General features: G+C 24.4%; 3 protein-coding genes across 3 annotated transcripts; 1 reads left to right on the forward strand and 2 right to left on the reverse strand.

Annotated features, from left to right (window-relative positions):
- Nucleotides 1-212: 212 nt before the first annotated feature.
- Nucleotides 213-3,919, reverse strand: LOC122503773 (probable malate dehydrogenase, mitochondrial). The gene is made up of 3 exons (XM_043614452.1): nucleotides 3,384-3,919; nucleotides 2,859-3,245; nucleotides 213-704 (listed from the first exon to the last, which is right to left on the reverse strand). The coding sequence occupies exons 1-3, from the start codon at nucleotides 3,783-3,785 to the stop codon at nucleotides 333-335; spliced, it is 1,161 nt and encodes a 386-aa protein (XP_043470387.1). The 5' UTR covers nucleotides 3,786-3,919; the 3' UTR covers nucleotides 213-332.
- Nucleotides 3,920-4,057: 138 nt separating this feature from the next.
- LOC122503771 (condensin complex subunit 2) lies at nucleotides 4,058-10,384 on the reverse strand. The gene is made up of 3 exons (XM_043614450.1): nucleotides 10,227-10,384; nucleotides 6,508-8,008; nucleotides 4,058-5,035 (listed from the first exon to the last, which is right to left on the reverse strand). Exons 2-3 carry the CDS (start codon nucleotides 7,867-7,869, stop codon nucleotides 4,340-4,342), a joined length of 2,058 nt encoding a protein of 685 aa, XP_043470385.1. The 5' UTR covers nucleotides 7,870-8,008; nucleotides 10,227-10,384; the 3' UTR covers nucleotides 4,058-4,339.
- A 151-nt stretch (nucleotides 10,385-10,535) lies between these two features.
- On the forward strand, nucleotides 10,536-11,959 carry LOC122503774 (proteasome subunit beta type-2-like). Its single transcript, XM_043614453.1, has 3 exons — nucleotides 10,536-10,725; nucleotides 11,041-11,397; nucleotides 11,694-11,959. Exons 1-3 carry the CDS (start codon nucleotides 10,635-10,637, stop codon nucleotides 11,867-11,869), a joined length of 624 nt encoding a protein of 207 aa, XP_043470388.1. The 5' UTR covers nucleotides 10,536-10,634; the 3' UTR covers nucleotides 11,870-11,959.
- The last annotated feature ends 472 nt before the right edge of the window (nucleotides 11,960-12,431 follow it).

Genomic DNA, 12,431 nt, shown 5'->3' on the forward strand with positions numbered 1-12,431 from the left:
AAATTCGACCATAGAAATGTTTTTAACATATTTTCAATAAGAATGTAATTATAATTATAATTTCCATCCCTTTTTATAATTTCATAAAACACCTTTAATTTAAAAACAAATCAAATTTTATTTAGAAAAATAATTACTAAATTAACTTACTATTTAAAATGTAGAAAAATATTTATAGATATATAAAGTATTTTGATATTATATTTATATTAAAAACGCGATTATTAAAATGCATATTTATATATACAGAATATTTAATTCGTATTTTGTTGGGAAATATTAGGAAAATTTTTTTTCTCGTTAAAAACAAATGAATTTTATTGCAAAAATGATCAATTTGCAATTTTTGCCTCCCTTTGCTTGTGTGCTTCACTGATTGCGACATCCACATATTCATTGATAAGATTCACCGATTTCTCGACAAGTAAAATTTCTCTTTGCGAAACTTTTGGTAGGCCAAAATTCTTCTCAACACCATTCGGTCCAAATTGCAATTCCGATGTGAAAAAACGACAAAATGGCAATGCATTCGATCGAATGTAAGCCGAGGCAATTGCTTTATTGTGACCATTCAATCCCGCCGTGACAGTCGTTAGAAATTTTGCAATCGCAGTCGCTGATGATAGCACAGGACCAACAAATTCCGTTCGTGATAATTCTTTCTCGGCATTTTGAAATTTACTCAGCAGCAGATCTTCATGGGCCTGGAAAATAATTTTTATTTATGAGACACTCGTTTATGTTTCAAATTTCATTGAGTTTCGAGACAAATTGTTTTACAGCTCAAATTGTCATGTTAAAAGTTTGACAATTTATTTGTAAATAGAGTTATAAGTGTTTTTATTAAATTAATTCCCCTAGAATTTTGACAATAACAGGATTTTCATAATTCAGGAAAATAAGTAATGTGAGGAAATTTTATTAAAAATATTTAAAAAATATTAAATTATTGAAAATCTTAAATATTCTATGAATTTTCTTTCTCGAAGTAAAAAAAAATCCAAAAGTAGAGTTATAGTTGCAATTTTTAGAAATAATTATTTTACCACCTATTTTTGTATTTAAATAATTGAATCCTCGTACAACTTTTTGATAAGAATTTCAGTTCAAGTTTTAGAAAATATTTCACAAATTGGAAGAATAGTTGTTCTAATTTTATTTTAATTTTCAAAAGGTTTTTGAAAGTTTTTGAAAATTTAATTCCTTGTGGACAAATAAATAACAATAAATATTGAAATAGTTATTAAACAAAAATTAATTAAATTTGAAATATTTTATTTAAAAATTTTGAAAAAATGAGACTTTTAATAAATCATAGTTAAAACTTTTTGAAAATAGTTGAATTCCCGAAAATAATTTTTAAAAATTGAAAAAAGAAAAGTTTCTCAAATTTTATATTTCAAAGAATTCTATTTTCTAACTTTAAACAATTATTTTTAAATATTATTGTATTTAAATAATACAATTATCGGCGAATTTTCTAATAAATTGATTTAAAAATGAATTTTTCTTCAAATTTTAGATAATAATTTAATATTAGAAGCGTTATAACTATAATAGAGTTGTCACAAAAATTTTATTTTGATTTTCCCTGATTTTCAGACAAAATTTTAACTTATTCCCTGACCCTAAAGAAAATTTGGTTCACTTTAAAAATGATTAGATACTCAAAAAAAATGTTCTATTACATTTATTATTAAAGAAATTCTTCTTTAATTCAATATTTGTACTGTAACTTTTTCAAAAATTATTATTTTCTAGAATTTCTAACTAAAATTTTTCTTTGTATCAATTATTTTTAAAAAGTTCTTTGAGAATTTTCAATTCAATTTTACGAAATTTCGATTATTCGGAAATTCTTCAATTAAATATATATATTAAAAAATAGAAAGTTCAAATAATTTAAAAAAAAAAGTTAATTAAACTTTTTCAAAAAAAAAAAATTCTACAGAATTGTTAGTTAAAATAAATAAATAAAATAAATAAATAATTTATTGAATAATTTTATGTTTCCTAAAATTGAATTCTCATTTAAAGAATTTTATCGACAAATTAAATATTCTTAAATAATTAAATTCTGTCAACGAATTTAATTAAAATTTTTAAAGAATAACTACATTTTTCGAGTAATTTGATTAAAAATAATTGAAATTCTAAGATGAGTTTTATTATTTATGAAAATAACAGAATTTCTAAAAAGAATTTTATTTCTAAAAATAATTGAATCCCTGTAACAAATTTTATTATTTATGAAAATAATTGAAATATTGTAAAGAAATTTATAAACAATTTGTAAGTAATTGAATTTCTGTGAAATTTTTATTATTTCTGAAAATAATTAAATTTTGCGTAGAATTTTATAAACAAAATTTTAAATAATGGAATTCTTTCGACTAATTTTAATAAAAATTTTAAGACTACATAATTATATTTTTCGAGGAATTCGATTAAGTATAATTGAAATTCTGCGATAAATTTTATTATTTATGAAAATAATTGAATTCCTAAAAAGAATTTTATTATTTATGAAAATAACAAAAAAATGTTTACGTAGTATTTTATTAAAATTTTTTTGAAATAATTAAATTTTTTTTAAAAACGTTATTAACATAGTAGATATTAAATTAAATAGATTCATGATTACTTAAGATTTTTCGATTGCTACATTTTTACTAATTTTTTTCCAGTTTTAAAGCTACATTTCCCATTATTTTTAATTTATTAACGAGTGCGAAACCTCATTTTATTTATATTATTATTCATGAATTAAAAGTGAGAGTTTAAACCTTTTAAAATTCATTGATTCTTTTTTCATTTTGTTAATTTTATGAATATGAATTAAAAATGAGAGTTTGTACCTTTTTAAATTCGTTGACGGGTCTTGAGACTGATAATAAAGGAACAGTGGAGAAAACATCAGCCCCACCAGCAAGCGGTACTGTGAGATAAGCAGGATTCAAATCGAGAAGTCTTGATGTAAAAGTTTCCACGCGCATTGCCTCAAGAGCGACAGATCCAATTATTCGATTTGGATCATACCATCCAGCTGATTTATAGATTTCCGAAACCAAGGGCAATGTTGCTGTCACTGGTCGTGCGAAAATTATTGCCATTGCCGTCGGACATGAATTAACCATTTTCTCCGCTGTTTTACGAACGTAATTAACGGACGATCTGAATTGAGCGTAAATTGACGAGTCTCCCATTTTAAAGTCATTTTCGTCCAAAAGAGCAATTATGTCCATCTATAAAGGAGGAGAAACAATTATTAGAAATAAAAATCAATTTTTCAATCGTTAATTAATATAATTAAATAAATAGTAAACATAGTAAAAATAGTAATGATATTAAAATACTGCAATGAGTAGATAACAATAACTCACGTCTTTGAGAGCATTTCGCATAAACTTCTTTTTGTAATATTTAATTTTCGGCGAGGTGTCCATAAATGATGCATCGGTTATAGCACCCTCCAGTGTATTTCTTGTGTCGACAAAATGAATACGATTTACGAGAAGATTCTGCTTGAGCAATAATGTCGCGTACGCGGCAGTCCATCCACTTCCAATAATTCCAATAGATACATTACTTTTATGACTCGGTAGTAATTCATTGAATTCATTGTAACGACAATTTTTTTTGTGATGATCCTTTTCACTCTCCAACTTATCCGAATCTGTTTTATATGGTTTTGGCGTATTTGAAATTTCCTTGTTATTGAGAATCTTTTTTTTCACCCGTCGTAACACACATTTTGATAATTTCGATAAATTGTTTCGAAACATAATAATTTCTCCCTAATTCTATTTTCTAAATTTCTTCTTCTTTAAATAAAAATATTTATTCAATAAAAATATTTTCTAATATACTTTTTTTAGAATTTCCAAGAGGTTAACGGAATGTGTCAAACATTGTCAAATTTGTATCAATTGAAGTTAACTGCCTTTCGTTCTAATCAATTAAAAAAGATTAGCTTTTTCGCAATTCTCCAAGCCAACGGGAAATAGAAATTAAAAAAAGGATTAGAAAAGAATTATTAAATTTATTACTTGATAAGTCTTTTATAAAAAAAAATCTATTTTTAATTATTGTCATTAACTCTCAATTGAGTATTTATATACATAATTAATTGCCAATCAATTGGCAATTAATTTCACACTTAACAAATTAGAGAGCTTTTTTTGTTCGTATTAACTATTTTTCTATATTCAACTACAACTTTCTTTAAAATGTTCTTAATTTAATTTTAGTTATCAATCAAATTTTAATTATCAAATTTAAATCATTTAAATTTGATGAGTTAAAAGTCATCAAATTGGAATTTATAAAAAATTCCAAATTAATTTTGTTTTACTCGAAGATCATCTAAACTCTCAACTGATTTTACTTCGAGATTCTTCTCATTTGCTAAATGTAACATCGAGACGAAAGCAATCGGTAAACTCAGAGCTTCTGAATTTGATTTCGATAGGAATTTCGGCAAATCTTGATAGACGGAACAGAAGCTTTTTTCCTCCTTAACATTATCGGCCAATTCCTGCTCGACTGCCTCACGAATATCGATATTCTCCTTATCGGACATTGTTCTTGTCAAGCATTTCCAAATGGTTTTCTTCAATTGACGCATATCAATTTTCTTCGCACGCAAAGAATATGGAATGAAAATTTTATTTGCTATTATTGGTGCTGCGACTAAATTATCACCGGCAAATATTCCCTGCGATGGTGTTATGTGCTCCATTTCGGAATGAAATCCACTCAGTGCTCCATTATCATTGTCATCGCCACCTTGATAGTCGTCATTTTGAATATTTGGACAGTAATTCGAGACATCGTTATCATTATTATAATCATAATTATCAACTTCATCGGACAAATGTGTTGCATTTATGTTTTCTTCTCGAGGAATGCTGAAGTGTAATTGTGGTCGGAAATAAAATGTTCCAATATTTTTCATATCGTAGTGCTCGTTTTTTGGATAAGTTATTTTGTCCTCTGCCCATCCAACTTTGGCCGTTTTCACGAGGAGTTTTATCTGTAAAAGAATCAAAATTATGATTATTGATTTATTTGATTTAGATCTTATTTATTAGTTTTTGTTTTGAAAATTAGATAATCAAAAACTTTAATGAAATACTTAAAAAAAATCAATTATTTGCAATAAAATTATACAAAATTCAATTACTTACAAAATTTTATTTCGAAAATTTAATTATTTTTTAAAAATTATTCAAAAAGAATTTTTAAAAGAATTTTGGAGAATTTTAATTAAAAATAAAAAAATACTCAATTTCCCCAAAATTTTAATAATAAAGACTAAAAAAGTAGATTTTTCAAAAATATTTTAATGTAATTTTTCGAAAATAATTAAATTTCTCTAAAAAATTTTTAGACAATTAAAAAAAATGAATTTTTTGAAGAATTTTAAATTAAAATTTTAGAAATGATTTCATTGAACAAGATTTTAATAATATTTCTAAAAAATAGATTTTTTAAAAAATCGTAATATAATTATTTTTTGTAGATATTTTAATTTTCAAAAATTTAGATATAGAATTAAAAATATTGAAAGTAATTTAATTTAAAAAAAATTCTAATTAAAGATTGTAAGAAGTAGGTAGTTCCTATAAAAAATTTTTAATACAACTTTCTGAAACTAATTTTCATTAAATTGTATTTTCAAATTTTCATTTTTGAAAGATATTAAATTTTTTAATTATACATATTTGAAACATTTCGAAATACTTGAAATTTAGTAAAATTATTTGAAAATAATTGAATTTCTTAAAAGAATTTTCGGACAATTTAAAAAAATAATTAATTTTTTGAAGAGAATTTTAAATTTAATTTTTAAAAATGATTTTTTTTCAAAAATTTTAATAATATTTTTTAAAGAAATTATATTATAAACTATGGTTTGCAAATATTTGAGTTTGAAAAAATATTTAATTATTGAAAATAACTAAATTTTAAAAAATTGTAACGAAAAAATTCTAAGAATTACTTTTTAAAAAATTATTTTAATACAATTTTTTAAAGATAATTTCCATTAATAATTTTTAATATAAAATTTTCTTTTGAAGGTTTTTCATTAAAATTATTGAAAGTTTAATTATTTACAAAATTTGCTATTATTATTATTATTCTTCAAAATTTGATTTCTTAAAACATCATTCAAGTCTTGAAAAAAAACAATTATGTACTTTCAATAAAATTTTACAAAATTCCAATTATTTAGAATTTTTTTAATTATAAATTTCAAAAATTTAATGATCTTAAACAAGTTATGCAAAAATAATTTTGGAAATATTTTACTAGTTATTTTTCACTCTATAAAAATCGAAATTGGTTGGATTTTATACGCAAAAAAAGGTATTTTGTTGCAATATTTGAAAAAGAAGATGGAAATGTTATTTTTTAATACGATCTCGAAAAAATCGCCGTTTCTGAAAACAGTCCTGAAAAAGAAACAGTTCCTGAAATGTCAGTGATAAAAAAGAATCTTACCGCAGTACCAGGAAGAAATTTCTCTTGAATAGCGTCCCTGACCTCGTCTTTCTTCTGATCAATGGTGACTTCCTTCTTTCTTCTCACGGTATCCTTGTGAGCCGCCGGTTTCCCAACAACTCTACTATTGGCAATTGATTTATTCAAACGAACCTTCCAATGCATTGGTCCCACCCACTGTATTTGACTCGCTAAACTGTCCTGAAGATATGAATACTCAAAATTGCTTTTGGTACAACTCGAAGCAATGACACCACTAAAATCAACAATATTCTCCACTTGTCTCGTATTCGCTCCGAATCTATCGACATCCTCGTGATAATCGTCATCAACATCGAAAATATCCATTCGCGAATTACCAACGTCATCAGCCGGTAAACTTGCATCCAGATCAAATTGAAATTTACTATCATTGTGAGGTTGTTCCTCCGGTTCATCGTCAACCGACCAACCAATAATTTGAAAATTCGAAAACGGAGGACAAATTTCATGATCATTATTGATTTTAATATTGGAAAATTCAATTTCTTTTGATACCGCCGGCTTATCCTCGGGCACTGTATCGTAGACAACACCACTAAATGAATCTAAATAAATATTTCCATTTTCGTGTAAAGGCAACATGGCTTGAAATAAAAGATCTGTCGTTTGTGAATCGCCTTCGCCCATTAATAATGACATGGGATTAACAACATCGACATTACATTTGAATGATTCTTCACTACCGAGAATATTTCTCGGCGAACGTTTTTTCTTCTTTTTTTGTGTCAGCATATCTGCCTCATTATTCCCCTCAACACCTTGAGCATTCTCACCCTGTTCATCGTCATTTTTTTCATCATTCTTCTTGTCCTGCTTATCGAGACCGCCAATCATTTTCAACATATCCGTGTGAACGCCATCGACACGAAATCCATATATTTTTGCACTCACATCCAAAGATGTACTGGCCACTTGTAAATTTGACATTTCTTTGTCCTTCTTTTTAATGAGATATGTCATGAAATCAATAATTTCCAAACCAAAGGCATTTTTTGAATTAATTTTATTCTCAGTACTGAGTTTGATGCATTGACTGATTTTTTCCGAAATTTGTCCCGCCGGAATGTGTGCAATATTCGATAGACCAAGAGAACGACGTTTATCTGATGTTGACGATGTTGGTGTCTCCGATATTTCTTGTCGACGATCCTTTCGTCGAGCCAAACGTTCTGCTTCGTCGTCATTTTCAACAATTGTCGAAACTGACTTTGGTATTGTGAGACCGAAACTTGATCTTCTTCTTAATGGAGAAGAATTTCCCTCATTCATTTCGACTGTATTTGTAAGTAGAGCGACTCCTAAACTTTTTCTTCTGTCCATTTTTGAAAGATGTTATATATTTTTATTTAAAATAGAAATTATATTATTGCCACTTTTGTTTTACTTACGGTTCCTTCTTTGACAAATTTTTAAGACAAAACTATTAAAATAGAAATCGTTGTACACCCTCGAATATAATCTGTTGAAAAAAATTTAAATATTAAATTTTGAAAAACACTTCAATACAAAACTTTTTTATTTTTGCAGGCATCACAGTATCTTTTATACTCAAAAAAAGGTGAAAAGAGGAAGAAGAAATATTAATTTAAAAAAAAAATAATTAAAACCTACAAAAATTTATTTGTCTATACAACTTGTATACCTATATAATTCAAATTCTTTATCATATAGATTGTATAAAAATTTTTAAAATGATTCGATTTTAATCAGGGTTGCAACAAAAATTTAATTTTGTTTTCCCTGATTCACTCTAAAAATTATTAGACACTCAAAAAAATGTTTTATTACATTTATTTACGAATTTCTTTTAATTGTAAAATTATTCAAAAACATTAATAGTTTTATTTGAAACAAATATTTAATCATTATTATTTTTCTACAGCAATTAAGATTTAAAAAATTTCAAATTCTAACTAAAATTCTTCTTTAAATCAATTATTTTTAATAATTTTTGAAAAAGTTTGAGAATTTTCAAAGTTTATAATTCAATTTTACGAAATTTCGATTATTCGGAAATTCTTCAATTAAATGTACTATATTAGAAAATAAAAACTTCAAATAATTTCAAAAAAAAGTTCAATTAAACTTTCAAAAAAATTAATTCTAAAGAATTGTTAGTTATAAAAATATGAAAAATTCAAATTTTCAAAAATTCGAATTCGAATATTTATGAAAATAATTGAATTATTGCGAAGAAATTTATAAAAAATTTGTAAATAATTGAATACCTGTGAAATTTTAATTATTTATGAAAATAATGAAATGTTAGCTTAGAATTTTTATAAATTTTTTGAAAATAATTGAATTCTTTTGGAAAATTTTATTAAAATAGTAGATATTGAAAACCATTTAATGCAAGAAACTTTTTTAAAATAATTGAAATTTTGCAAAAAAATTTATTAAAACTTTTTAAAATAATTGAATAATTGAATTTCTGCAATTATTTGAAACTTCTCTAAAATTCAATTCTTTTTAGTGTTTTTTAACTAAAATTCTTCTATAAATCCATTATTTTTAATAATTAATTAAAAATATCTATATAAAAAATTTTTTTTTTAATTTTGAAAATAATTCAATTTCTTCAAAGAATTTTATTATTTTTAAATATTATTAAATTCTTGTAATAAATATTGTTATTTATAAAAAAAATTTTATTAAAATTCCTGATAATAATTGAATTTCTGGGAAAAATTTCGATATTTATCAAGATAACTGAAGTCTTTCGAAGAATTATTGGCGTTACAGTTTTTGAAATAATATTTAATATAAGGGACTAATATTAAATATATATTAAAATATTTAACTGATTTGAACAGAACTGAAATTAAAATTTGTGCACGGAATTATTAATTAAACTTATAAAAAATTTAGTCTTTACAAACATTTGAATTTGAAATCTTTTCAAAATTCAATTATTTCTAAAAATTGGTATTATTACTCATAACTTCTCCAAAATTCAAGTTTTTTTTAGAGTTTTTGACTAAAATTCTTCTTTAGTTTGTAAAAAATTTGAAAATAATTGAATTCCTGTGAAATTTTTATTATTTATGAAAATAATTAAATGTTTGATAATGATTTTATTAAAAGTTTGTTTAAATAATTGAATACTTTTGGAAAAATTATTATTAAAATAGTTTAATATATTGAAAATTTTTGAAAATAATTGAAATTTTGCTAAAAATTTTATTAAAATTTTTCTAAAATAATTGAATTTCGGAGAAGAATTTTATTGTTTATAAAAATAATTGAAATTTTGACGAGAATTTAAAAAAAATTTTGAACATAATTGAATTTCTGCGATGAATTTTATTACTTTTGAAAATGATTGAATTTCTGCAATAATATGTAACGTTTCCAAAATTCTAATTTTTTATTGTTTTTAACTAAAATTCTTCTATTACACTTTGAAAGATTTCAGAAAAGAAGAAAAACTTCTTTATTTTTTATTAGAAAAAGGTGGAAAAGGGGACAAATCACCAAAACATAGGGAAAAGATGACAACATTGAAAAAGGGGACTATTTGTGATGCCTGTTTTTTATATTAATTATGTTAACAATAATTAATAAAAAAATGAATAAAAAGTTGCGTCTTTAAAATAGGTTATGTTTACGTAAACATTTATAGTTCACACACAAAATTTACAAAATTTTACTAATCCTTTAATATGTACACTTACTTTATTATCCATTCGTGAAATAATTTGAATTTAAAAAGTTTTTAAAATATCCTTTTACAAGATGCAAGCAATTAGAGATGAAAAAAAAATTATTTGGCGTTGGTTGACATTTTTAACGTATAAACATGATTTTTGGCGCGAGTGTGTTCCGAAATACATCAAGTATTGTACTCTGCCTTCTGATTGGAGTATAGTGGACAAATTTACAAGAGAATGTGAGTTTTAAATTAGTAAAGGAGAGTTTTCATGAATTTCGGAAAATGAGCCAATGAGATCATTGAATGAAGGGAAATATTCGCCGGTGAAATGAGCTTTCCTTTCGGATGACAGACGATTTTTCGATAGTGGAAACAGTGAGTTTGGTGTTTTGTGTTTTAAAGGATTTATTGTTTATTCCTCATATACAAAATGGAGTGTTCGATTGGAATTCAATTTAAGGATTTTGTACTTGTTGCTGCAGACATGACAAATACAATGTCTATACTTGTATTAAAAAGCGGTAAGAGTTTAATTTTTGTACTTAACCTCAAACTTTGCGCATATTTTCCTGAAACTTTGTTTATTTGTAAATTATATTTCTATTATGCTTATTATTATTCGAAGTTTATGTTTAACTCCGTAATCTACTTGATCACTAAAATTATTAATTATTTTGTCTACTTATTTGTATAAGATAAAGTATCCATTGTTTGGTTTGTTTTTATATTTTATTGATAACTCTTGTTGCTCTTCTTACAAGTATTGTACGATAAATATAAATAAAATATGCAAACTATAAAATGTTTTAAAAGTAGTTAATGAAACGAAATTGCAGACGAGAAGAAAATCTACAAGATTTCGGAAAAGGTTATAATGGCAGTCTCTGGAGAAGCTGGAGATTCGGTTCAATTTTCCGAGTACATTAGTAAAAATATGCAACTTTATAAAATGCGAAATGGATACGAATTATCGCCAAAAGCCGTAGCCAGTTACACTCGTAGAAATCTTGCGGATTATTTGAGATCTCGCACGCCATACAACGTAAATCTTTTGCTGGCTGGCCATGACGATGAAACTGGTCCCGAACTTTATTTCATAGATTATTTAGCAGCCTGCGTAAAAGTTCCTTATGCTTCACACGGTTATGGTGGATTCTTCTCTCTCACCATTCTCGACAGGCTCTACGATCCTTGTAAGTTTTTCAATTTTTAAAAATTTCTTTAAAAAACTGCCATTTTTCAAATTGTAAACATTTTTTTAAAACTAATAAAATATTTACAACTATTAATGATAGTTAAAAAATTTACACTTAGTTAAAGATTAAAAAACCTAAAATTGAAAAAAAAGAAAGAAAAAAGACTAAACTAAAATGAATTACAATTTATAAATTAAATTAATTAAAGTTAAATTAAAATTAAATGCAATCAATTAGGATTATTCACTATAAAGATTTTACATTATTGAATTATATTATTTTTATTATTTCAGCGATGTCAGAAGCTGAAGCCTATGAACTAATGAAAACATGTGTTCGTGAAATTCACAAGCGATTAATTGTGAATCTACCAAATTTTAAAGTACAAAAGGTATCAAAGGATGGAATCACGGAATTGGCACCAATAATGGCACAGAATCTAGCAGTCGAGAATGCAGCGAAAGCTTAATTAATAAAACTCTCAATATTTTCTACATAAAAAAAAGAAAACAATTGTTTTTATTATTATATAATTTCAATAAAAATAAGGAATTTGGAACAATTTGGAAATTATTTGTGAAGCCTTAATATAGTTTATATTACACAGGCATCGGATCGACTTTAAGAGGCAAAAAAAATCGTTTATTTTATTCAGATTTGTCGTATAAATTTTATTTTTAATTTTTAGAATTTTTAAATTTATTCAAAAGATGAATCATTTCATAAAATAAGTATTTAAATATCATTATTAAATATTAATTGAAATTTAAAAAAAATTAAATTAAAATATTTTGAAATTCAATTATTTCTAGAAATTGTTAGTATGTATAACTGTTCCAAAATTAAATTATTTTCTAGAATTTTTAATTAGAATTCTCCCTTAAATCTATTATTTTCAAAAATTTTAAGTTTTTCAAAAGCCTAAAATTATTTTTAAAAAAAAGTTCACTTAAAATTCGTTTAAAATTCAATTGTTTTTGAATTCAATATTACGAAATTTCGATGATTTAAAAGTTTTTTTTTTATTAAAT

The sequence above is a fragment of the Leptopilina heterotoma genome, unplaced genomic scaffold (genome assembly GCF_015476425.1).
Source record: "Leptopilina heterotoma isolate Lh14 unplaced genomic scaffold, ASM1547642v1 Lhet_27, whole genome shotgun sequence".
Lineage (NCBI taxonomy): Eukaryota > Metazoa > Arthropoda > Insecta > Hymenoptera > Figitidae > Leptopilina > Leptopilina heterotoma.